Genomic DNA, 26,507 nt, shown 5'->3' with positions numbered 1-26,507 from the left:
TTATAGGAAATTGAAAGATAAGCTGCTTCTGTTCGGGTCTGTGTTTTGGGAAAAGATTGAGTAGCGTGATTGCTTCCAGACTGAATGTAGGCTCTAGGCTCCCGATGTGTTCACTCATCAGCGGGTTGTTGTAGAAAGGCTTTTACAAGGTTCATTTTCTTAAAATACAAATTTATAAACCTTTTTACATCTGGCTTAATTTAAAGTAGGGCTAGTGACATCCTGAAAAGCATGTAAGGTGTCTGTGTTAACCACTTTGGATTCCAGAATAGTCAGGAAAGATAAACACTTAATTGGTTATAAAAAGAAAGTGTTTTATAGTGACCACACTTCTACTCAGTGAGTGATATTTACAGTATTAAATATGTTGTTGAGGGGTGACAGAAATATGGGAATGACGTTTTCCTTCTGCCTGAGTAGTTTTTAACTTAACGTGTCCAAAATGTTTCCACAGAGACAGAGCACACACTTTTTTAAGTGCCGTCATGGGTAGCGGTGGAGTAACTGATGCTTTAATTCTGTTCCTGTGATTCTTCAAATGCCTGCGCCTCTTAGAAAAGAGCATAACTTAATATTTTTAGTTAGATCAGTGGTTTAAAGAAATTTCAAATACTGACTTAAAAACCCCAGTGTGGGTTATGTGAATACTTGCACCAACGTTAAGTGGAATATTGTTTTAAGTATTTAGGATATGAATTTCTTACATATTTTGGGTTGATGATGTACCAGAACCAAAATTGTTTATATTGCAGTGTATTTGAATGTAGTATCTATTGTAGTATGTATCTGAATGTCTTCCTGATTTTTTTATTAGAATATATCACTGCCTTTTTTTTTTCTTCACTAATAATGGCATCATTTCTGCCCTTTGATTCTTCCCCACTCCCTACCAAAAAGATGTTTCCAGAGAGGTGTTTTTTTGTTTTGTTTTTTAACAGCTTTAATGTAGAAATGTTTAGAAAACAGAAGAGTATAAACTGTGTCCTAATTATTAGGCTTACTGTGGGCTTCCTATAACCGTATTCTGATAAGACTGTAATTTTATTCAGGGGAGATTTTCAGTAAACCATTGGAATTCTGCTCTAGCCATCAGATTTAATGCTTTGGGTGACCTTGGCATACATTTGCATTTTGAGCTTAGTTTAGACAAGTGACTATTTCAAGGAGAGACTTGGAGATGGAGAACTTTTCCTTCTTCCTCTTTCCGTCAACCTGAGCCCCTCTCTCCACTTTTTATCCTTTTCATATTTCAACTTAAGATTTCTTTAAAAACAAGGATTTCACCCCTTTACGGTCAGGCGGGGGCAGTGGAAACCCCTGGTTTAGACTAAGCAGCTTATGTTCAGGTTTTACCAAAAACCTGGTCTGGTCTACCTCTCAATACAGTGTTAGAAATGTTTTTTTCCATGAAAGTTGTAGATTTGCATTCACCAGTATAACTGATGTAGTAGTTGTCATTCTAGTACATGTTCAGATTTCAGTTCCCACATTTTATAAAGTAGCAGAGTTACGCCTGCAGGCGCTGGAGACCAGGACACACTGCTGTTTTTACTTCTGTATTTTCTGGCCTGTTAAATTAGCACCATATATTTTTATTAGCAACTTGAAACATGTAAGAATACACATAAAAATATGAAGAATTTGTATACAGGAAAATGCTGTACTAGATCCATACTTGCAGTTATTTAAAATGTAACCTGTAGAAGTTTGATCTGGAGGCTTTTTTTTTCTTTCCTGACTTGATTATGTATGCCTAGTCAGAGGTTTAACATTGGGTTTCCTGGGGGTTCTTTTTGTTGTTTTGTTTTTACTTTGATGGTGCAATTATAAATGCTTTTCTCCTAAAAACAGGGCCTAAATGATGCTGTCCTTGATACGGTGTCTTTGCTGAGGGACCACAGTATACAGACAAGCCCTGCCATTGGGCGTTAGGTCCTGCGGGCCTCAGCGCCAGCCTCCTGAACCTGCGCTGCCATCTTTTGGGTCCCTCTCCATGTTCTTGGCCCAGATCAGCCTGAGTGCAGCGACAAGACGTCAGCCTTTTGGCAGAGCTCATTTCTGAAATGGCGATGATTATGTTTGTCAGTTAATGACCGCTTTGCCTAAATAAAGTTCACAGTCATTGATGTATCATGATCCTTCTGTCAAGATTTGACCTATAGATACTTCCTCATGAGACAGACTTTCTGCTTTTGTTTTACCTCTTTGTAGTTGGTGTAAAGGAGTATTTTAGCTTTTGAGATGAGGTTCATGCACTTGATCAGTCTTATGTATAGCTAATTCATATGGTTTTAAATCATCGGTACCCTATGGCCGCAGATCTCATATTTTCACTTCAATCATCTGACTCTTCCTTTCTGTGGAAGGAATTACTTTCTGAGTGGAAATTTGGCCAGGATTATTAGTAAAAACTTTAGTGTTTTGGCCCAATTCAGTAGGTGTGGGTATATTTTGCAGAGATTGATAAGAAGGAATATGGCTGAATTATTCAATAGTGAATTTAAATCATTCTCAAAAATTGAAGATTTAAGTGTAGTTCATCAGATGGCATATGCTTAACCAAAATTTACTTAACTTCAGTTAAAACACTTAGAAATGTTAATTCCATTATTAAAGGGTTTGAGCTTTTCCCAAAATCTTTTCGAATTTACAAAGTGCTTTACTCTTCCCATAAGGTGTTTTTGTTTTTAATTAATGAAACCAGGGACCGATGGCTATTTCAGAATAATTGTATCTTCCTGACAAATCTCTGTTCTTTCTACTCCCAGTTCACAAATGTAATTATTTTGCATAAAATTCCCAATCTTCCCTCTTACTTCCTCTTCTACTTCCCACTACCAAAACTTTTGGTTGCAAGCACCATGAACCAAAATGTAAGCAACAGTGATCATGTGCTTGTTCTTGTTTATGAAGAGTTTGGGGGTGGAATGGATCAAGAGGGCTGTCTTTCGGGCACAGCTGGATTGAGGATCCAGCAGCAGCAGGAGAGCTTTCTGTTCTGTGCTTTTCTCACGCTCACTGTCAGCCCTGTTTGGGGCACGTGTTGAAGTCTGTACTTACCAGAGTCTATAGAGAAAACACTAATTGGTTAACCAGAATCATATACTCTCTGCTCTGATGGTTCCAAGAGGAAGCTGGGCAGGGAGGGGAGTGAGTCTCTCCTTTCCTCCAGTGACCCAGTGCCTGCTGTATACCCAAGAAGTGATGGGCTGTTGAAGGGGAGGAACTGTATCCTGTTCAGCTCTCTATATTTAGCACATAAATGGATAAAGTGCTCCAGAAATGACTGATGAACAGTGGTTTCATTCTATTAAATTGGATATTTTTCCCTTTTTTATGCTGTGAGCCCAGAAGTTTATGGTTTGGCTAAAGGAAGCTTTCCTTGGTATTTGGATAGTGGTGCTGACCTGATGAAGGTGGCCATCCTGATAGCCTAGGAGGCTCATGAGAATGGTTAGCCACTTGGGGACAGATCTGGAAAGCAAGCCCATCCCTCTGCATTCTTTTCAGTGCCCACCTCTAGACAGTTTTTGATGTTATTGTAAGACATCTTCCTCCCTAAGAGTAATGATGGTAAATATTTTCAGCTCTATTCAGAAGTGAAGAATACCCCTTAACCTCAGGCAGTCAACTGCCTATTTACTCTGTCCTCCTCCCTCCCCTGTTAAGAACAGAATAAATAGGAAGGTGTGGGCCCTTTGATTCAGTTTCTAATTCAAAGGATTTTAAGGGGTGAAGAAAAGGCCAGTGTCTTTTAAATGTTTTTAAACAAGAATCAAATAGATAACATCAATGAACCCCAAAGGAAGCTGTTGATTTGAAGTTGTTTCTTAACAGCAAGCAGTAAGCTGGGCAAAAATTAAAAAAAACATAGGCCCCTTGAGTTCTTTTTCTAATCACGCATAATAATTCTAACATAGCTGATAGAGGTTGTTGCAGACTTTCTTTCAAGGAACCTTTGGCTTGTTCTTCGGCATAGAACTGAAGAAATATACACAGGAAATGGAGGAGGGAGCCTTCTTTACTTACTGTTTTTCTCTACCGTGTACCTGCTTTATATCTGAGAAAAGTGTTTTATTCAGTAAGTGAAACGCTAGAGGAGGTGTTCATTGTTTTTGAGGATACTAACACATATGAATGTGTTATTGTAGCTCCAGATGGACAAAATTTTGGAGATGGTCTCCATGAAGGGTACCTTCATCCAGGGAAAGGGACAGATGATAGAATTCCCAAGATGATTAGAAATGTCAGAAATCTGCTTATGAAGACAGTTACAATCTTAACCTAGAATATTCTTCATCTTTCAGTGTAAACTTTAACTTGGATTCCTCCTAGCTAATTGTAGAAGAACCATGTTCTGTGCAGCATTTTCCAGTAGGCAGTGTCACTACTTATAAGACTGTTTAATTCAGCTCAAGTAAACTGAAGAAATTTACTTTATGGCTGAAATAATCATCTTTTATATGCAGGATTTTGTAGCTAAGCTCCCTCAATGAGCACACGCTCACGTTCTCACACTGCAGGTGGATAACGTTGGGCACCATGAAGCGTGAGGCGCCCCTCACTGGGAAGTCTTAGAACAACTTTGTTAGCCTTTGGGGGGCGGCACTGAGAATGCCGGTATTCTCCGTAGGAAATGGGGTTTTCTTTTATCCCGAGCTGCAGGTTGACTCCCCAGAATGTTTTCTGTGTGTGGTGACATTTCCAGATCTTTCTGTTTGTTTCACTAAGATGCTGAGCTGCTTTTCCAGGAGGCAGGGGAAACCGGAAAGTGCTGTCTTTGGGTTGCGTCTCTGCTCTGAAGTGAAATGGGATTAACATGGAAGTTCCACAAGAATTGGATTTGGGCCCATGGAGAGTTTATGAAATGAATGGAGAAACAAGATGTCTCTTCTCAGAGCTCATTGTAATGCTTGGTCTCTTCAGAATTAGCCTAGAACACCTCCTTTATTTCTGAAACACTTTTCTGTCAGGTGGTTCTCTCTGCATGACCAAGTTTGTGGGAACCTAGTTTTTTTTCTTTTTAATCAGTTTATTAAGCAATAGAATTTTTAAATCAAAAAGATGGTTCAAAACAATTTAGTGATGAAATCTCCATAAGGGATAGTGAATTTGGCCTCAGTGCACATCAGTTTGCACCAGAACTGACTTCTCAGTCTGTCGGCAAAACACGGCTGCGTGTGCGGGGGACGCCGTGGTCATGCTTTACAGCCAGGAGTTCTGTCTTGGGCGGTGGTTTCAGTGAGCCGCGTGCTGCTTTTGGCCTCGAGTATTCTGGGTTCTGGTGATACATCCAGATACAGGATTTCTAGAAATTGCTGGGGGGTTTGGTAAGATTCATTTTTCCCCCATTTTTCATAGTTAATATTGGTTTTTAGAATAGTAAGTGCAGTAACTTACCTTACTACAGTTGAATTAGTTGACTTTGTGATCGTGGTTTACAAATGGTAGTGGTATTACAGAGTGACAGCCTTTATTAATTAGAAAGTCAGATTTGCAGGTACTGAATTTTAAATCCTGATGTTGTATCGGCTTTTGTTTCTGCCTGGTTTTGGTCTTTAGAGCTACTTTATAGCCTGTAAATTTTATTTAGATTATTAAGTCGATAATAGATTTTTACCCTGCTGTGTAGGAAACATTCATGGTCACTTTGGAAGCTATACAAATTATCAGTTGCCCAAGTTTTATTTTCTTAATCACTGTTTTTAAGGAACTTGGAAAAGTGGATCTGAATTTCTACTTTAATGTATTGGGCCATTTAAATAATTTTTCAGTTCCCTCACACACACAGAAGCTTTTCCTTTCTCTAAAGGCTCCCTGATGTCTGTCAGTTACTGTTTGCTCTGACGCCTAGTGCTAGGCTTTCCCCATCTCAGCACTCGCTCCACGCCACGCGCGAGCGCCCTTGTCCAGGAGTGGTGCCGGCTGGGGCAGGCTGCACGGCCGCCCGTGTCTAGTTGGGCAGTGTGCAGAATTCCCAGCACCATCACAATCTACAGGATAGTTCCCAGGCAACACAAACTGACTTCCTCTGGCACTCAAGATTATGTGGGAATGATGCTGAAATGGTGAACATGTTTCTGTTTTCAGAGGTTCAACATCACAAGGAGAAAAACATTCACATTTGATTTTAAAGTAATTGGTTGGGATATAATCCTAATTCTCAACTTTAAATAAGTTCATCCCAAACTAGTTTTTTAAAGGTCTAATCAGAATTGTGCCACACTGGATTCATGATATCTACAACATAAAATGTCCTGTTAAAAAACAGAAAAGATCAGGGAGTGCTTCCTTTAAGGACTGAGAACATACTGGATAAGGATATCTACTCACCTTTTTTTGTCATACTGGGCCAGGGTTTGTGATCCTACCATCAGTGGAATTAGTAAATATTGCAAGTTGTTCGTGTTTTGACTTGACTTAAATTTTTTTTTCCAATAGAAACTATGTTCCAACTTCCTGTCAACAATCTTGGCAGTTTAAGAAAAGCCCGGAAAACTGTGAAAAAAATACTTAGTGACATTGGGTTGGAATACTGTAAAGAACACATAGAAGTAAGTAGCATGTCATTTTTTAATTTTCACACAACTCAGCTTCTGCTCCATTACCTTGTGTCAGTGGCCAGGATCGTTAATTTTTAGGTGCGATTCTGAAGTTTAACTGCAGCATTAGCTTTGCTAGAACTTTCTCAATTAGCCTAACTTGTTCCCTTCTCCCTAAAGTGGGCTTTTTCATCTTTGCATCCTGAAGAAAAAGCAGTTACCACTGAGAATGTACCATGTCGGACTTTTGCTACTAGGTGCTTTAAAATGGTCTCTCAATTCAAATCCTTTAAAATAGCCCCTAGGGGGATATAGGAATTCTTATCTCAAATATACAGACGAAGAACCAGTGAAGACTTAGGTCCACCTCACAGCTGAACATGCGGCAGGTCTGTCTGTGGGACTCCAGAGCCTGCTCTCATTCTGGTGTGCCTGAACGTTTTGGTTGACCTTCTGATTGTTGAGGCGTAGTAGTTGGGGTGTTTGTTGTCTCTTTCCTTGGGATTTGAGCATTTGTTGGCCCTTTTGACCCATCATAGACTATTGTCTTTCCCTCGGTAACAGTTTAGACTTTACAAACTGTTTTTCTCGCCTTTTATTCTGTGAGCTTTCTACCAGCCCTGTGGGATAACCAGTGCAGTGGTCTCCTCTTCTAGATCTCATTACTCTGATCTTGTGGTTAGTGGATCAGAAACCTCTGATTGGAACGAAACGTTTAAAGCTGTTTTTCCCACTAGCCTTTTAAGTCCAGCTGGTCAGGGACTGTAACCACCTTGTCCGTCTGTATCTCCTCAGCACCCAGCACAGTGCTGGGCACAGCCACTTGGTAAATGTTTGGAAGAAATTGAAAGTAAAAAAGCAATTTCCTTCATGCAACAGGTTTTCTTTTCCTGGTTCCCTTACCTACTCTAGGGGCATATCATGAAGACTAAAGCTTCTCAGAATTGGATTTCTCTAGCTATGTCATCCCCAGTGTGGAAGTTCACTCCACACCCTCTCCAATACTTCAAGTGCAGGTAGATCTACCTGATGAAATAGTCCATTTACTTCCCATGCAGTGGAGTAATCTTCACAAGAATAAATAGTGCAAATATTAAAGGTACTTTTCCTATCCTACATTTGATTTTTTCATCCCTATTACACCCACTATGTACTCTGGAATATATTTATGTATACTTGATATTCCACACTGAACTGTGAACCTTTTGGGAACAAGAAGAATTTTACCATAAAACTTATATACCTATCTCAAGGTTGGTGGGGGGCGGGGGGGGGATCAAATTTTTACACAAGAGTAATTTAACGTAATACCACATGCTTTCTTTGAGCAGCTGTCCTCCTTTTGGGGTTCAGAAATCCTGAGTTTTCCTTCTAGTCCAATCCCACCCCCATCTCCATAGAACATTTTTCTTGCACAGAACCAGGATACCACATCTACACTCTGTTCTGATATTACAGCTCATGAGTTACAACTCTTAAGAAGGGTGCTTTGGTATCAATACATGGCTTAATTTTTTACTGAAGTAGAACTTCCAGTGGTTTCTTAGGAAACCTGGTGACCATGAGGGGAATGTTGAGTTGATACAGTGTTCACTGTAACATCCATGTGCCCTTTTGTATTCCCTGAGAACCTTAGTACTCCTAGCCTAGTTCTGGGTGGGGTTGACTTTCCTGTGCGTCTCCCCAGCCCTAGTTAGAGATAGGATTTATATGTCAAGTTGGGCTACAATTAATACTGTGTTTTTGAAACTTCTTTCACTGTTTTCTAGGACTTTAAACAGTTTGAACCTAATGACTTTTATTTGAAAAACACTACATGGGAGGATGTAGGACTATGGGACCCTTCGCTTACAAAAAACCAGGTAAGTGGCACAGGAGACTTGCCCAAAAAGCAGCATCTTCCCTTTTCAGTTCTAGAGCTTTCATAGTGCTGCATTATTGGTAGTCAACCTAATGTGGAAAGTGTTAACATTTTATTATTTCATATTTTCCTAAGAGAGAGAGAAAAATAGGAAGTACTTTGGTCTATTTTTTTTCATTGTCCTGAAACTATATGTAAGAGGAATAGGAAAGTTTGTTACTTAAAAGTTATGATGCCCAGTGTATATCAGAATTCCCCTCTCCTCCCCTAACCCTGCCAAAAGTATTCTGGTTCTTCTGATTCTAAAATGTTCCTTCCAGTGTTCAGTTTATCTAGGGAATCCATCATTTTTCTGTGTTGCAGTCCTTGTTTTTTTTATAAAGGGGAAGTAGGAACTGTTTCTTCCATTTAGGTTTTCTTACTCGTCTGTATCGTCACCCAGCCTCTGTGGGATAATCTGAGCCAGCACTTGGGGTGTGGGATAGGTGGCTCTGGAGGATGGTAGAGGTGGGTAGCTTAATTGTTACCGATTGGAATTAAAAACAGTATCGTGAAATCAAAGGCACCAGCAGTGCCAACAAATAACGGTAGGTGATGTTATAACAAAAAATAGAGGGCTATGGGTGATGTGTCTTTTCCCACAGGGATACGTGATTATCAATTCAAACTGTACCATTATTTATTTCAGTGGTGATTGTAATTCTGGATTATTTATCTGTTCATCCATTGGAACATACTTAGCAGGGAGTCAGTACTTTTAAACTCCACCTCAGAAATGTGATGTCATCTGGTTCTTTTCTTATTAATAACCCAGGGAAGGGTATTAACCAGCAGCCTTAAAATAGGAAAGCCTTCCAGTAGGACACATCACTAGGTTAATTCAGTTTTACCGACACTAAAGAAGGAAATGCAGTATTTCATTTTGGTTGTAACCAGTGTCTGAAACAAGGGAAGTTTTTTATAAGGAAGAAAGATCACCTCTCACCAAATTTGTGTTTCCCCTATCATCAAAGGACCAACTGCACAGATGTTAATGAACTTGTTTCTGTAAGTTGCTCTTTGATACTAGTAAATTCTGCAGTGCTTATTTTATTGGCCTTTTAACATCCTGCATTCCCCACATTCTGTAGGAATTTTTACTTAATTTCTTAATTTGAATCAGAGCGGCTGTCACTTCATTACTTCTTTTGAAGCTGCTCTTGCTTGAGAAGAAGGAACAGCATGGCTTACAGAAGAAAGCTGCCTTTTCAGATCAGTGGGTTTTTTGATCTCAGTGAAATCCGAATACTACACTCTACTTAGATCAGAGGGGGGAAATGTTTGAGATTTTTGAAAATGTGCCCTTTTTTTCCATGAAAAATTTTCCATGATGGAAATGATCAAAGGTGTGTCTTTGTATCGTATTGCCTAATTGCACTAGAACACTCTGGGCCCTGAGTTTTAGTATATAGTGAATCTGAAACCTTTGGCAACTTAACAGCTTTACTTACAGAGTAATTGTAGTGATTTCACCTAGCTTATTCTTTGTCCTTTCTAACTATAAAATGTTTATCTTGAAGCCATTTATCTTTGGGTTTCTCTAAACCAGTGAGCAAATGTGACTGTTCTTTTCTAAAAACACTGAGGAAGAATTCTGAATGGAGTTTTTATTTGTAACACCAAAGTAAGTGTCTACTAGTTTACAACAGCTTTTTCATTTGAGTTTATATTAGGTTGGTACAAAAGTAATTGCGGTTTTTGCGTTGTTGAAATTTACCTTTGCTGTTGGAATACACTTTAAATAAATGTAGTTATGTTATACATTTTAATGCACGTGTCTCACTTTATGTCTTTTTGTGAATGACTTATTACTTGCTGTTTATATTTATTTTAGACTATGGAAAGGATGTTAGACAAAAAGCAAATTCAAGTGATTTTCTTACTCGTGTTCAAAATGGGTTGTAAAGCAGCGGAATCAACTAGCAGCACAGTGCATTTGGCCCAGGAGCTGCTCACAAGCTTACAGCACGCTGGTGGTTCAAGAGGCTTCATGAAGGAGACGGGAGCCTTGATGAGGAACATAGCGGTCACTCATCGGAAGTTGACAACGACCGGGTTAGAGCCATCATCGAAGTGGATCTTCTTACTACAGGAGAAGTTGCCAAAGAACAACATTGCCCATTCTACAGTTGTTCGGCATTTGCAGCAAATTGGAAAAGTGAAAAAATTCGATAAGTGGGTGTCTCATGATAAGCTAACCAAAAATTAAAAAAAAAAAAAAAAAAAGGCCTTTTGAAGTGTCTTCTCTTGTTCCACGCAATGACGACGAGCCATTTCTCTTATCGGGTCATGACGTGCAGCAGGAAGTGGATTTTATGAGACAGACAGCGACAGCCGGCTCGGTCGTGACCGAGAGGAAGCTCCAGAGTGCTTCCCAAACCCGTGCTGGCACTGAAGAAAAAGAGCATGATCACAGTTCGGTGGTCGCCGCCTGTCTGAGCCAGTGTAGCTCTCTGAATCCGGACGGAACCATTACAGCGGAGAAGCATGCTCAGCAAATCGATGAGACGCACCGGAAACCCGCCCACCTGCAGCCGGCCCTGGTCAGCAGCAGGGCCCCATTTCTGTGCCAACACCAGCCAGCTGCGTGTGGCACAGCCAGCGCTTCGAAGGCTGCACACGTCAGAAGTTTCGCCTCACCCGCCATGTTCACCTGAACTCTTGACAGCCAACTACCACTTCTTTAAGCATCTTGACAGCTTTTTGCAGGGAAAAGGCTTTCACAACCAGCGGGAGGCAGAAAATGCTTTCCAAGAGTTTGTTGAATCCTGAAGCACAGATTTTTACCACGCTACAGGAATAAACAAACTTATTTCTCATTGGCAAAAATGTGTTGATTTTCATGGTTCCTATTTTTATTTATAAAAATGTGTTTGAGCCTAGTTATAATTATTTAAAATTCAGTCCAAAACCGCAATTACCTTTGCACCAACCTAATGTTTTATAAATTATGCATTTTGCGAAAGGAAGTTTTACTCAGATCAATGCATTACAGTTTCAGTTCTAAAAATAGCATTGTCTCTTCAAGACTATCTTGGGGAAAAAAATCTAGAACCTGTTAATGCTTATCTGAAGTGGCATTCTGATTCCAGTTTTTGTCTTTTCTTTAGGACTATCGGACAAAACCTTTTTGCTGCAGCGCTTGCCCATTTTCTTCAAAATTTTTCTCTGCCTACAAAAGTCATTTCCGGAATGTCCATAGTGAAGACTTTGAAAATAGGATTCTCCTTAATTGCCCCTATTGTACGTTCAATGCAGACAAAAAGACTTTGGAAACACACATTAAAATATTCCATGCTCCAAACGCCAGCGCACCAAGTAGCAGCCTCAGCACTTTCAAAGATAAAAGCAAAAGTGATGGCCTTAAACCTAAGCAGGCTGACAGTGTAGAGCAAGCTGTTTATTATTGTAAGAAGTGCACTTACCGAGATCCTCTTTATGAAATAGTCAGGAAGCACATTTACAGGGAACACTTTCAGCATGTGGCAGCGCCTTACATAGCAAAGGCAGGAGAGAAGTCGCTCAACGGTGCAGTCCCCTTGGGCGCAAACGCCCGGGAGGAGAGCAGTATTCACTGCAAGCGATGCCTTTTTATGCCAAAGTCTTATGAAGCTTTGGTACAACATGTCATTGAAGACCACGAACGCATAGGCTATCAGGTCACTGCCATGATTGGTCACACAAATGTGGTGGTTCCCCGATCCAAACCCTTGATGCTAATTGCTCCCAAACCTCAAGAGAAGAAGGGCATGGGACTCCAATCAAGAATTGGTTCCCTCGCTTCTGGAAACGTACGGTCTTTGCCATCACAGCAGATGGTGAATCGACTCTCAATACCAAAGCCTAACTTAAATTCCACAGGTGTCAACATGATGTCCAATGTTCACCTGCAGCAGAACAACTACGGAGTCAAATCTGTAGGCCAGGGCTATGGCGTTGGTCAGTCAATGAGACTGGGGCTAGGTGGCAACGCATCGGTTTCCATCCCTCAACAGTCTCAGTCTGTGAAGCAGTTGCTTCCAAGTGGCAATGGAAGATCTTACGGTCTTGGGTCAGAGCAGAGGACCCAGGCACCAGCAAGATACTCACTGCAGTCGCCGAATGCCCCGTCTCTCTCTTCAGGCCAGTTAAAGTCTCCTTCCCTCTCCCAGTCACAGGCATCCAGAGTATTAGGTCAGTCCAGCTCCAAGCCAACTGCAGCTGCCACTGGCCCTCCACCACCCAATACTTCCTCAACTCAGAAGTGGAAAATATGTACAATCTGTAATGAGCTTTTTCCTGAAAATGTATATAGCGTGCACTTCGAAAAAGAACATAAAGCTGAGAAAGTCCCAGCAGTAGCCAACTACATTATGAAAATACACAATTTCACTAGCAAATGCCTCTACTGTAATCGCTATTTGCCCACAGACACTCTGCTCAACCATATGCTGATTCATGGTCTATCCTGTCCGTATTGCCGGTCAACCTTCAATGACGTGGAAAAGATGGCGGCTCATATGCGGATGGTTCACGTGGACGAAGAGATGGGACCTAAAACAGATTCTACTCTGAGTTTTGATCTGACATTGCAGCAGGGTAGTCACACTAACATCCATCTCCTTGTCACCACGTATAACCTGCGGGATGCTCCTGCTGAGTCTGTTGCTTACCATGCCCAAAACAACCCACCCATCCCTCCAAAGCCACAGCCAAAAGTGCAGGAAAAGGCAGATATCCCTGTTAAAAGCTCACCTCAAGCTGCAGTGCCCTATAAAAAGGATGTCGGGAAAACCCTTTGCCCTCTTTGCTTTTCAATCCTGAAAGGACCCATATCCGATGCACTTGCACATCACTTGCGAGAGAGGCACCAGGTGATTCAGACGGTTCATCCGGTGGAGAAGAAGCTGACCTACAAGTGCATCCACTGCCTCGGCGTGTACACCAGCAACATGACCGCCTCGACCATCACCCTGCATCTGGTTCACTGCAGGGGCGTGGGGAAGACCCAGAATGGCCAAGACAAGACAAACGCACCCTCGCGGCTCAACCAGTCTCCAGGCCTGGCACCTGTGAAGCGCACTTACGAGCAGATGGAGTTTCCCTTGCTGAAGAAGCGAAAGCTGGATGAAGATAGCGACTCACCAGGCTTCTTTGAAGAGAAGCCTGAGGAGCCTGTTGTTTTAGCTTTAGACCCTAAGGGTCATGAAGATGATTCCTATGAAGCCAGGAAAAGCTTCCTAACAAAATATTTCAACAAACAACCCTATCCCACCAGGAGAGAAATTGAGAAGCTGGCGGCAAGCTTATGGTTGTGGAAGAGTGACATTGCTTCCCATTTTAGTAACAAGAGGAAGAAGTGTGTCAGAGACTGTGAAAAGTACAAGCCTGGTGTGTTACTGGGCTTCAACATGAAAGAGTTAAACAAAGTTAAGCATGAGATGGATTTTGATGCTGAGTGGCTATTTGAAAACCATGATGAGAAGGATTCCAGAGTCCATGCTAGTAAAACAGCGGACAAAAAGCTCAGTCTCGGGAAGGAAGATGACAGTTCCTCAGACAGTTTTGAAAATTTGGAGGAAGAATCCAATGGAAGTGATAGCCCTTTTGACCCTGTTTTTGAAGTTGAGCCTAAAGTCCCTAATGATAACCCAGAGGAACACATACCGAAGGTAATTTCTGAAGATGCTTTAGAATCTGAGAAGCTAGACCAAAAAGAGGAGGATGGTTCAAAATATGAAACTATTCATTTGACTGAGGAGCCAACCAAACTAACGCATGATGCCTCTGATAGTGAGGCTGACCAAGATGATGTTGTCGAGTGGAAAGATGGTGCTTCTCCATCTGAGAGCGGCCCTGGTTCCCAACAAGTGTCAGACTTTGAGGACAACACGTGTGAGATGAAAACAGGAACCTGGTCTGATGAGTCTTCCCAGAGTGAAGACGCAAGGAGCAGTAAGCCAGCTGCCAAAAAAAAGGCTACTGTGCAAGGTGACAGAGAGCAGTTGAAGTGGAAGAATAGTTCCTATGGAAAAGTTGAAGGGTTTTGGTCCAAGGACCAGTCACAGTGGAAGAATGCAACTGAAAATGATGAGCGCTTATCCAACCCACAGATTGAGTGGCAGAACAGCACAATTGACAGTGAGGATGGGGAGCAGTTTGACAACATGACTGATGGGGTGGCTGAACCCATGCACGGCAGCTTGACGGGGGTTAAACTGAGCAGCCAGCAGGCTTAAGGGCTGACCTCTCTGGCTTTGGTGACAAATGCTGCAGCCTGGAACTCTGTTCTCCTTTCAGTTATGACTGCAAACCTGTGTTCTAACTGGTACTGCCTTTTGAGTGTCGGGTCATCAGGCGGTGGGGACATGTGGCCACTCCAATCCCAGTGGTTATTTCTAAGTCTGTGACACATGATTGGCTGATCTTGCTTTAGAACACTCTGTGACAGACACAGTAACTAAATGTGAAAAACCAATAAGCTGGTGGCTCATGATCGCACACAAGAAAAAGCAGAGGTTTGTTTTATCTGCCTTCTCAACATTTCTTTCCCTCTGTAAAACAATGTCTGGTTGGACGTCCTTGAGAAGCGTTCTCCTGATTAAAATGGTAGTGTAGGGCCAACACACAAGCTACCAGTCCAATGTGTACAGTAGACTTTGGGGAAATCAATTTTTTTTCATGTATTCATTCTGAATAGTTGAAATGTATATTTGTACAGTCTTTTAGACCTATTCAAGTGATGCTTATGATATTGTTATTGTGTACCCACCATAGATTTGTTTCTTTTTTTAGTGTTGCCCTTGCTGTGTAATAAGCGCTGTATCTAGTTGACCTAGCAAAAGCCTGAAACTACGCTAGTGTGGACTTCGGGACAGACTTAGTTTTTGCACATAACCTTGTACAATCTCGCGACAGAGGCCAGCCACATAAGATATATATCTGGACTCTCTTGTACTATAGAATTTTTCTTGTTCTGAATATCCTTGACATGACAGCTGACAAAAACTGGCATTTCAGATGTTTTCTGAAATCTTTTAAGCTAAAAATCACATGCAAGAATTGACTTTGCAGCTACTAATTTTGACACCTTTTAGATCTGTATGGAAGTGTGTTGTGTTGAAGCAGCAGACCAATGAGTGCTGCTTTTTGGATATTTAGTTTTATCTTTAGTTAAACACCACCCTGGTGTATTCATTTATACCATCTAATATATGACACACTGTTGTAGTATGTATAATTTTGTGATCTTTATTTCCCTTTGTATTCATTTTAAGCATCTAAATAAATTGCTGTATTGTGCTTAATGTAAATACTTGCTTTCTTACACCTTCCAGTCCTGTGTGTCAGATAGGTCTTATACCAGTTGATGCCATGGCTTCCTCATCAGAGATGGAGGCACAGCCACTGAGGAAACTTGTGGAAGACCAAGAATGGCATAACAGACGCTTTCTCTCCAGGCTCCTGTTGCAAATTCTTTGGTTCAGTTTGACTTTTGTCTTTTACCTTTTTAATCACTAAAATAAACATCCTTGAATTTTTTCAATTCCCCCATTGTCAAGGATCAGAACCTGCTTAGATATGTAAATGTCTCAGTGATAAAGGATGTAAACATAAATAAGCATTGGTTTGCAAGCAGAATCTTAATACCCTGGTGTTCTTTCTTCTAAATGAAGTCCATAGTAGTTTTCACCTTATAATGGGAACAGTTGTACTAACCAGGGAACTACTCTCTGCTTTTATTTTAACTCTGGACCATCTTGCTATTAAGAGAAAGGCTTTGGAGAGCACGCGTTCTGGGGGCTGTCAAGATGCAGGAGCTGGTAGGGTGCAAGTGACCCCGTACCACAGAACAGGGAGTTAGGAGGTGGCAGAAGTGGTCCAGTGCGTTTGGTGGTGATAACGTGATGGGATGGATGCTCTTTTAGTCCATGCGGAGGCTGGTCAGTCCCCTTTCAGGAACATCTGCCTAAAGAGTTCTGTAGACTGGCTAGTTTCCGTGATCTCTTAAGACTCCAGAAAGTTCAGCTTAACGCTTTTGTTACCTGAGAGCAAAAGTTTGACCAGCCTCCCCCCAGAATGTAACATCATGCCTCTCAGAACAATACAGCAGAAAGCACAAGAATGGACTAGAACCTTTAGGGTGTTTGGGGCTGGCACAGAGCTTTTTTTTTTTTTTTTTTTGGAGCTATTTTAAATCTGTTTCACAGATTATAAATGCTGTGGACGTCCAAGATGCTACAGATTACCTAATCAGAAAAGGTGGCATTGAGAACATGGCTTACCTGAGGATAGTAATACCAGCTGCATTTAAGCCATCTCACATTTCCTTTGAAATTACTCTGCCTAATAGGAAGAATTTAGCCTGGTCTTAAGAGTCCTACATGAAGTACTAGTGAGACTTGTGCAGAATAGGGGGTGAGGGTGGAGAGGTGCGCTCCGGGCTGGACATTGGAGCAGAGAGAGATGAGTATACTTCCTTGCTGTGGTGGTGTGAGTGGGCCTTGTCAGCATGGGGAAGAGAGTTGAGCCACCTAAGAACTGGAAATAAAGATTCCCCAGTAAGAACTATTGGAGAAGTCCTGAAAGTGTCTCAATAAAAGCCATTTTAAAACAATGCTGTTGCTACTGTTTGCTTTTGGAATAATCTGGAAAGAAAAGCTGACCTTCTACCATCTTCTAATTAGAGAAGGTCTATAACTGTAGACTGAATGAATAATCCTGGAGATTTTCTTTTGAACAAGGAAAAACAAAATTCCAGAGCACTTTTTGCCGTTCAAATTTCCCTGTAGCCAGAAGTTCCAGACTCAAACTGAGTAAGCATTATGGTTTCTCTCCCGTTTCAGCACGTATAAGCCTTTTCTTGTCCCATCTTTGGTTCCTTACCATTGAATAGTACGAGGGTCTTCAGCAAACAGCTTGTTGTTCCCTCTTAAATTCCAAGCAGAAAAGGAAATGCCCCTTCCTCCCCCTCCCAACCCCCATGGCTGTGTCTAGGCCAAATGCCTACCCACTTGTAAAGATGCACATTTCTTCAGAAGGGAGAAAATACATTTGAAAAATATCTGTATCAAAGACTGAGGAATGCCCCACCTGAATCACTTCTCTAGGGGCCATTCAGCTTGCTTTTGCCAGATGAGCACCGCCATGTACAGGAGTGTTTCTCTACTCTGAGGACTGAACCTTGAGGTGGGGCTCTCAGACCATCTCACCACTAAAGCTTGAGAGCCACTTAGCTTGAGTGATGGGAAGATCTGATTTCTACCAAGAGACTAGGTAGAGGACACGGAATCTGGACTCCACAGAGCGGCTGGTCAGCCTTCTGCCCCTCCTCAGGCGGTGATCTTTTCACCCCCTTTGAGCCTTGTTTCTGACCCGCCCCGTCGCTGACTGGCCTGGCGCCAGCTGCAGGCATGTTTTACCAAAGTGTCGTGTAGGAGCATAACTCCTAAACCCCCAGAGGACCGAAAATAAAGGCAAGAGACTGCTCTCACCAAACTGAAATGCATTCCAGCATACCAGTTATTCAAGGGCCACCTTGACATGATCTAGAAAAAGACTGAGATAAACCAGACAGGCAAGTTAAAAAGGTGTTTTCTACCAACTGCTACTAGAAGGTTAGCTCAAAAATGAATCAAAACTTGCACAAAAGGAAGATTGCTATTTGGCAATTCTTTGCATCCTGCTACTTCCATCAACAAACTCCACTTTAAAAAATTAATATTCACTAGGACTTGATTCCTAGAGGGATTACAACTTGGTGGAGTTGTATTCAAGAAATCTGCATGTAAGGCATAGCTGCAGACGTCCTGAAAATCAAGTCATGTTTTCAAAGGGCTCCAGCGAAGGATTCAGGAGGGAAGGGCCCCAGTATTTCCAGGACACATGCTCTGCACCACGTAACTGAGGTGCTGGGGGTGTCTGTTTTTTCAGCATGTGTACAACGCGCATCTGTTACGCAAACCAACCCCCACCTGTGCACCAGAACACCAGCAGGACCCCTTAGAAAGATGTAAGGACAGTCAAACCTAAACTGGTTTTTGCAAAAGTTTGGCTGTACCTTTATTAATATCTTTTCCTGATAAGCAAATCATCCACCTTTTGGAAGCTGATAAAGCAAGAGGCTAGAAAAAAAAGGACCTTTTCCAGTGCATGCATGTGTTAAGTGTCGCCATCTAGCCTGAAGCAGAATGTGACCGCTGTGTAAGAGGGACAGCCATCTGGGAGTGAAAACTTTTAAGACCCCGCATTGAGGATGGCAGGTGAAAAGATGGCTGCATCTGCTGGGCTGGCTCTATCAGCTTCCCCCGGGAGAGGACTTCAGAGGCTTAAATACAGAGTCCTCCAAGGAGGGAACCTCCAGGCCAGGGGCAACATTCCACTTTTCCCAGAAGTTTGACACTGTTCATAAAATTGCCCGGAGCCCACACACGTCCTGAGCACATACTGACTCAACAGGAACTTTCCAAACTCTCCAAATGCCCAACAAGTGTAGGGCACTAGGTTCCAAGATAATTTGAATCCTCAAAACAGTCCTGCCCCAATTCCCTAAATCCACCTCCACCCCCTCAAAAAAAGTCTTGTAAAAGGAGTGTTAGTACTCAGGACATGAAGCTTGAGCGAAGCCAACTTGTCCCAAGACTCCAGCTGGCAGAGGGGAGATGCTCATTTGGACCCAGGATATCTTGAGTCCACAGCCTCGGTTTCCCAGCCACACCATCCAGGCCTGATCTTGGCTGAAGACTACCCTCTTGAGAAAGGCTTTCCCTGCTGTGAACGCGAGGACACGTGAGCCCCGGGTTTTAAACCAACACGTCCTACTTTCCCCAGCACAGTGTCTCCCAAACGACTCTCATTCACACTGCCATCTCCGTCATTTTTGCCACATCTGCCTAACAGCTGCTAAACTGTATTTTTGCAAGAAAAGTCCAACCAGCGTGATTTGCTATTAATGGAGGCACCCCTAAAAACACAAAGGCAAAATGGTAAGACAAACTGCCACCTACCATTGCTTGCCAAGGGCTGTGAGTCTGAGACTTGCTTTGTTGGTTGAAAAGGAAAATCAGAGGGGTCCAGGGCAGACTAGCACCAAGGTGAGACCTTTTCCTTGGCCCAGGCAAGACTGGAAAAATTGGCTGTGTCTCTCTGGACTCGTGTTACCTAACGCATGCCAGATGGCACCAAACCCATTTGTCAACAGATGGCTTTGGTTCAGAGTTTCCCAGGGAAGTCTCTGCCCATCACTGAGTACCCAACTCTTCTTACCTGGTTTTAGACCCCTTTTTCTGACATAGGACTCTCATTGGCAGTAATGGGAACTCCAACTCAAATTGGGCTTTTAGTAAAGGAAAATGCAAGCAGCAGTGGTGCCCAAAGAAGGCAGGCTGCCCGGCGATGTGGGCAGGCCTCCGGGCCTCTTGTCTTCTGGCCCTGCCACCCACGCGGTCACCTTCATTCTAAGCAGGTGCCCTGGTGTTCCTGTTGCTTCCCATTCACCTGCCCTGAGAGAGGGTATCCCCTCCCTCACTACTGAGCAAGAGTCCTGAACTTGGGGCCAATTGGACCATTCCAGAACCAGTTTCCATGCTGGTAGGCTTAAGACAGGCTTCCCTGGTGGCTCAGTGGTTTAAAAAAAAAACGCCTGCCAGTGCAGGAGACTTGGGTTCAATCCATGGGAAGGGAAGATCCCCTGGAGAAGGAATAGCAGCCCACTCCAGTATTTCTGCTTGGGAAAGCCCATGGCCAGAGGAGCCTGGCGGGCTACAGCCCATGGGGCACGAAGAGTCAGACACAACTTAGTGACTAAACACCACCAAACAAGGCTTAGACCAGAGCTACCCTGGAGAGTCACTGTGAGTAGGTTCACCTGGGTGGGCTTCGGTCAGGCAGTGCCCACCTCGAGCTGGGGCGGAATCAGTTCAACTCAAGTGAAAGTGAAGTCACTCAGTCGTGTCTGACTCTTTGCAACCCCGTGGACTGTAGCCTACCAGGCTCCCCCATCCATGGAATTCTCCAGGCAAGAGTACTGGAGTGGGTTGCCATTTCCTTCTCCAGGGGATCCTCCCTACTGAGGGATCGAACCCGGGTCTCCCACATTGCAGGCAGATGTTTTTCCATCTGAGCCACCAGGGAAGCCCAAACCAGAAACCAACTCAAACCCAATCCCATCCATTACACTAGGGAGGATGTGAAACGGATATTGAGGTCTCAACACTTCAAAGGAAACCTTGAAATTTTTCTTAACAGCTCTTCTTAGAAAATGTGTCATCTCCAAGTCACCTGGGGAGTTTTAACACTTAGAGATCCTGAGGACCCTCCCCAAGAGATTCTGACGCAGTTGGTCACAGGCTGTGGCCCAGCTGACTCCAAAGGACAAGTAAGCCGGAAAACCACCATTCTTTTCTTTTTCCTTCTGTCGCGCCTTCTGGCATGTGGGATCTTAGTTCCCTGACCAGGGATCAAACTTGTGCCCCCCTGCAGTGGAAGTGCAAAATCCTAACCACTGGACCACCAGGGAAGTCCCTTTTTAAATGAATTTTAAATTTTTTCCCACCATTCTAAAGACACAAGCGAATGATGCTACAGCATGAGCCTTCCCCAGTTCATCTGTTTGCTACCAGTGGCCTCCTGGGTAAGACGACTGATTCTATTTCTCTCCATTCAACAAACACACCGTCGCCAGATAGCCTAAGAACCCCCATCTCTACACCCAGGGGTGCAGTTTGTGTGTAGAAAACAGCACGTGTGCACGATGATGCCGTGATGTCTCCACGGTTCCCTGGGAGCCATGAGGAGACCGTGGGCGCTCACTGGGCACGCTTACTCTGGGAGGGGTCACCGCTGCAGCCACCCCAGCCCTGGTGCCCACAGAAGGAAAGCACAGACCTCATCGTCCAGGGCGCTCCTCCAGGTCTCCTTTGCCCGCTCCTCGGGCACGTCTCCCCCCGGAAGAGCCTTGCTGATGAAACACTGACCGTTAGCATGTATGATGGTGCTGCTCCCTTGGATGACCTCATGAGGAAGTCCTTCCGGTTGAGGGGCCGACCTCCAGCAGTCAGGCTTGGCTTGACTTGGTGCTTTGAGGGAATCTTGTCGTTCTCTTGATGGAGTGCACCTGCCCCCAGCAGCCATCTCTCTACCTCCTTCCTCAAACTCGGCATCACGGGCCGACAGCAAAGCACAGTCGTCAGAAGTCCCAGAGAAGAAGGCAGAAGCAAGCCTCCGGCCACCGGCCCTGCCCAGCTGCTTGCAAGGCTAAACTGCATCCAGATGGTGCTTCCTGATAAGACGAATTCTGATGCTTTTATGTCTACAGCAAATACACAGGGCTCAGAGAGGAACTTCTGTGACAGCTGCTCAGTCATAATTGCTTTGAATTCTTGCAAACCCAAAGATGGTTGTTCTCTTGACCAGGAGACAAAGCACAAAGCAGAATTTTGCTTTAAGATGCAGAGGGAGATGCCCTGAGGCCTCCAGGTGCCTCGGTTAACAGGTTGTCTTGAGAGAACTGATAATCCTGGAAACAGACCACTTTGGGGGTGTCTGCCCGGCTTCTCACCTCTTCTCTGGAACTCTCCTTTTGACCCCAAGAAGGAGTGCTTTTATGATGAATGGACATTGAGTTTTGTCAAATGCTTTTTCATGCATCTGTGGAGATGATCTTGTGGGGGGTTTTAATACTTTTATTGATCCAAGTATGTTGCACTGATTGATTTTAAGGTGTTAAACCCACCTTGCATCCCTTGGAGATAGCCCACTTGGTCATGGTGTTTAATCCTCTTTATATGTTTCTGGATTCAGTCTGCTAATAATTTGTTGAGGACTTCTGCAAATGCAAATACCAGTGAGTCCAGGCATGTTAAGAAATTTGTGAGATAATTTAGATACAAGAGAAACGTGGAGAGTGAGGCCCTTCTAAAGGGACTCAACTTTATTGTCCGGCTAGAATATGAGCCCAATACTGCCATATTTTAGTTTTTGAGTAGAAGCTGGTAACCCAGTTCTTTATGAGAAATGTCCTGATTTTTAATTGCTAGCAACTTATTTTAATTGAATTTTTTGAATAGGGAAACACCAAAATATCAAAAAGTATAAAATAAAAATGGAAAGGCCACATCTCACCGAAAACAGAATGTTCACCATTTTCAAATGTCTGTTTATCCTCCCAGAGAACTTTAGTGCTTTCCTTTCTTACACAGATGATAGCATATCGTGTCCTTCTTCTTCCACTTTGGTTTTGGGGATTCTCCTCACCAAGTCGTAAAGAACTCCTAATCTACTTTTACATCTTCATAGGATTCCACCCATCCATGCATGTACAGAGGTGCTGTAACTGAGCCAATCCCTAGTTAATGGACACAGATTCTCTCTGACCTCCTGCTGTTTCAATGTGCAGTGAATAAACTTTTGCATTTATCATTTCTCTGTGTGTGTATATATTGGGAGGCTAGATCTCTAGGGATGGAACTGGGTGTGCACATTGCCTAAGGGCACATACATTTCTAGCTTTGATAGGCACTGCCCATGATCTCCATGAGAGTCGTGTCTCACCACCAATGTATAAGAATGCACCTTTCTTCAAAATTTCACCAACAGTGTCATAAAAAACATTTTATTTTTGCCAGCGTGATAAATGAAAACCGAGTATTCAATATTCTTTCATACTTACAGATTGAGGTTAATATCTTTTCATATTTTGAAAATGCCTTTTGCATAGTCTTTTCTGTGAAATGCGTATTCATATTCTTTGCTATTTTGGGGGGTTTCTTTCCTCTTATTTATTTGTAGGAGATGTTTATATACTAGGGAGATTATCCCTTTGTAGTACAAGCTGCAAATATATTTTACGAGTTTGTCATTTGGCTTTTGCATTTGGTTAGAATTCTGTTGTTTTGTTTTCATATTTTTTTTTGGTTGAATTTTCTGCTTGTTTTTGCCATGCAGAGGATTTAAAAATATCACAATTTTCTTTTATGGCTCCTGGATTTTTTATGATTCTCCAATGTTTCCGCCTCCTTATTCTATAAATTCATTTTACACATTGAACTCCTCCTTAATCCATTTGGAATTTTGGAACTGTTCCTGGTGTACAGAGTGAGGTATGGAACTCACTTTATTTTTCCCAGATGGTAACCGCGTTGTCTCAACATGAAAACAATTTTGAAACAGTTCAGGGTAAACCACATGGCTCTGCCAACCTGTGGGCCACTGTTCTGAAACCTCTAGCTTTGGACAGATGTGAAGTTCACATCCATGGGGAACGTGGGAATGGTCAAAGGACCTAGCTTTTCCGAAGACTCGCGATGGCCTAGGTTCTGGCACCCCTGTCCGAAAACAGCCACCGAAGAAAGAAAAGACAAAGATCACCCTTTCCCTGGCTGCAAAGTGACCCTGGCCGTGGGCTTTGGGTTTGACTCTCCAAGGGGTTTGACCCACCAGGGCTTTCGTCGACTTGCTAGGAGACATCTGCCACTTGCCCTGAAGATGACGCCCGTCAGGGCACTTGGCCCCAGGCCAGCACCTCAGCGCTCAGAGGACCGAGGTCAGCGATTCCTGGCAGGCACTGTGCCCTGGCTCACCCTCCCGCCCAATGTCTCCAAGCATCCCTAAGATGTCATTGTTTGGCACTGCGGCTCCAGGAAACTTGGGAAAACCAGCTCTAGCTCATGAGTCACCGTTTCCCGAGATGCTGTCAAGGAACCTCACCCCTCCTCACTGCCCTGGGGGTGAGGGCTGACCCCCGGAGAGTCCCCGGACAGCATGCCGGCAAGGCGGAGCAGGACTCCGGCAGCTCTCACGCTCCACTGCCCCAGTCTTACTCTCAAAGGTAGGGCCGTTCCCAAGGCCCGGGCCCTGGGGTGCCGAGAGGCCCCCAAGACCTGCAGGTTGGCCGGCCCTCCCCACGCCCAGCCCCGCCACCTTCACAGCCGCCTGCTGCCCAGAGCCCATCGCCAGGCCCCTTCACAGGCCATCACTCCTCATCGCACCCCCAGAGGCAGGCGCCCTTACTCTCTGCCTCTTACTGGGGAGGAGGCTGGGCTCAGAGAGGGAAAGCCACGGTGCAGGAGGTGATGGCCCTGAGCCCCGGGCCTCTACTTCAGGACACTTCGCGGCTGTGGCTTGATCACGTGACCCCCCACCCGCCTCCCCGGCCCTCGGTCCAGGCTTCGGAAGGAGAAAGAAGCGTGGGCACCTCCGGCCATCGACACAAGCCCGGTTTTCCAGAAACGCGTGCCCTCGCCGCTTGTCTGAAAAAACGAACTTCCTATCGACTCTCCGCTCTCCCTCAGCAGACCAGGGCACAGGGAAGTGTCTAAGCTTCTCTCTTCGTTAAAAAACAGCCCTGATCAATACAACGCAGCTGTGACAACGAACGGTCAGCAGCCACAGGGACGCTGCCCACAGAACAGACTCGGCGGCGGCCAGGGGAGCGGGCACAAAGCCGCCACGCTAAGCCTGCACACGCCAGTCCGCCTCCAGGGCCAGAACAGAAGCCCAGACAGCAGCCCCCTGTGCGCTGCGAGATGTCAGGATGCTGTCAGCTCGGGGTGGGGGTGGGGGGGATTGGAAGGAAGCACGGGGGGCTTCTGACGAGTGCGCGCTTCTAGATGGGGTGAGGGTCAGGCAGATGTGTTCATGTGCAAAAGTTCAGTGACCTCAACACTGGATTTATACTTCAATAATGGATAATAAGGTCTCAACGTTTTAAAGTAAGTTTACAAAAATTATCTGTATACAAAAACACTGGCTCTACATGAAACAAGGGCTTCACTTAATATCTTTTCATTTAAAAAAGTGTCCTAAAATTGACAAGGCTCAACTTTTTTTTTTTTGCCTTGCTACTACTGCCCTCTTGCCTGATTCATGATGTCAGATTTCCTTGAAATATGAATGCAGGTCTGTAGTATAGGGGGTGTGTATGTGTGTGAAATCTGAATGCACGTCTGCAGAACAGGGTGTGTGTGTGTATGTGTGTGTGTGTGAAATCTGAATGCAGGTCTGCAGAACAGGGTGTGTGTGTGTGTTCTCAGCTCTGGGAAAGATTCCAGAAACTAGAAATAGCCATCACCAAAGTGAGGAACCCAACGTTTCAGGACAATAGCTCAAAACCCACCTACATGAGGAGAAATTAAAGCAAACACCGCTTGGGAGACCTCAGGAAATCCTAATGGTCTCAGCATTCTGCTGGGCATCTGAAGGCCAGAGCTGTGCACTCCCCTCAGGCGAGAGGGGCATTAGAATAAGCAGCTTCTGAGGATCTGGCTTGACTGGGTGGCAGGAGGAAACATTTACACCAGGTGACCTCTTGACACTTTATTGAGATGGTTCACAGGGCCAGTGGGCACTGGGGTTCAGACAAACCAGCCAATACAGATGGACCTGGAGCCATGCACCCTGGTGACACCTCCCAAGACCCCCACAATTCCTGTGCAAAGATATCCATGTCCCCACAGCCCGTAACCTGGGGTGACCAGCTATCCCCAGGGGTGACCACCTCGTCCAGACCACCAAGCAGGCCACAGCTGGTGGAGGAGGCCTTCCCAGCTCATCACTGAGGCACTTCCCACCCCCTGGGTCCCAAGTGCTTCTCCAAACCCCATGCACCCCCGTGAAGTAAGGGGGAAAACTCAGAAAACGAATCCACAACAATAAAAGAAAAGAAGAAAACCACATCTGCTCTGCACACAGATTTCACTTCCCCACGGCTGGGATGGCAGGACCGAAGCGCTCACAGACGCCTTTGACAGCTGGAGGGTCGGGGCATCACCTCCCCCACGTCCACCGGAAAATAGTCCTCCGTTCTGTACAACGCGGGCAGCTCGAACGTCGGGGCCACCGGTGCCCACCGCTTCTGGAAGGACAGAAAACCAGGTGCCCGGTCAGTCACGTGAAGCCACTTGTTCTGAGAGCCAAGAACTCCAGTCGCAGTTCACCCCGCAGGAGGGTGGTTCAGGCGAGCAGAGTCCATGATTCTTCACCAAGAATCATGGTGAAGAATGAAGGTCAATGTCACACGGCCTGCGACAGCCAAAGCCAGCCAGTCTGACACCTGATGGGGACCGGCAGGGCTGGCTCGTGTGCGCAGA

General features: G+C 44.2%; 2 protein-coding genes across 12 annotated transcripts in view; one reads left to right on the top strand and one right to left on the bottom strand.

Moving 5' to 3' along the window:
* The window catches only part of ADNP (activity dependent neuroprotector homeobox), a 36,374-nt gene extending 19,336 nt beyond the window's left edge, over nucleotides 1-17,038 (top strand). For all 9 annotated transcript variants that reach the window (XM_061127506.1, XM_061127505.1, XM_061127503.1 and 6 more), the window contains 3 exons: nucleotides 6,442-6,554; nucleotides 8,312-8,404; nucleotides 11,553-17,038. In XM_061127506.1, coding sequence (XP_060983489.1) covers nucleotides 6,447-6,554; nucleotides 8,312-8,404; nucleotides 11,553-14,660 — 3,309 coding nt within the window. In that variant the 5' untranslated portion in view covers nucleotides 6,442-6,446 and the 3' untranslated portion in view covers nucleotides 14,661-17,038. The remainder of the gene's footprint in view (nucleotides 1-6,441; nucleotides 6,555-8,311; nucleotides 8,405-11,552) is intronic.
* An 8,681-nt stretch (nucleotides 17,039-25,719) lies between these two features.
* The window catches only part of BCAS4 (breast carcinoma amplified sequence 4), a 56,710-nt gene continuing 55,922 nt past the window's right edge, over nucleotides 25,720-26,507 (bottom strand). For 2 of the 3 annotated variants that reach the window (XM_061127514.1, XM_061127513.1), the window contains one exon: nucleotides 25,720-26,272. In XM_061127514.1, the coding sequence (XP_060983497.1) occupies nucleotides 26,150-26,272 (123 nt within the window). In that variant the 3' untranslated portion in view covers nucleotides 25,720-26,149. The remainder of the gene's footprint in view (nucleotides 26,273-26,507) is intronic. The other variant, XM_061127512.1, reaches the window with a different exon arrangement.

Source organism: Dama dama, chromosome 23 (assembly GCF_033118175.1).
Source record: "Dama dama isolate Ldn47 chromosome 23, ASM3311817v1, whole genome shotgun sequence".
In the NCBI taxonomy this organism is placed as follows: Eukaryota; Metazoa; Chordata; class Mammalia; order Artiodactyla; family Cervidae; genus Dama; species Dama dama.
The sequence above is the reverse complement of the archived record's forward strand: the minus strand, read 5'-3'. Positions and strand labels throughout refer to the sequence as shown.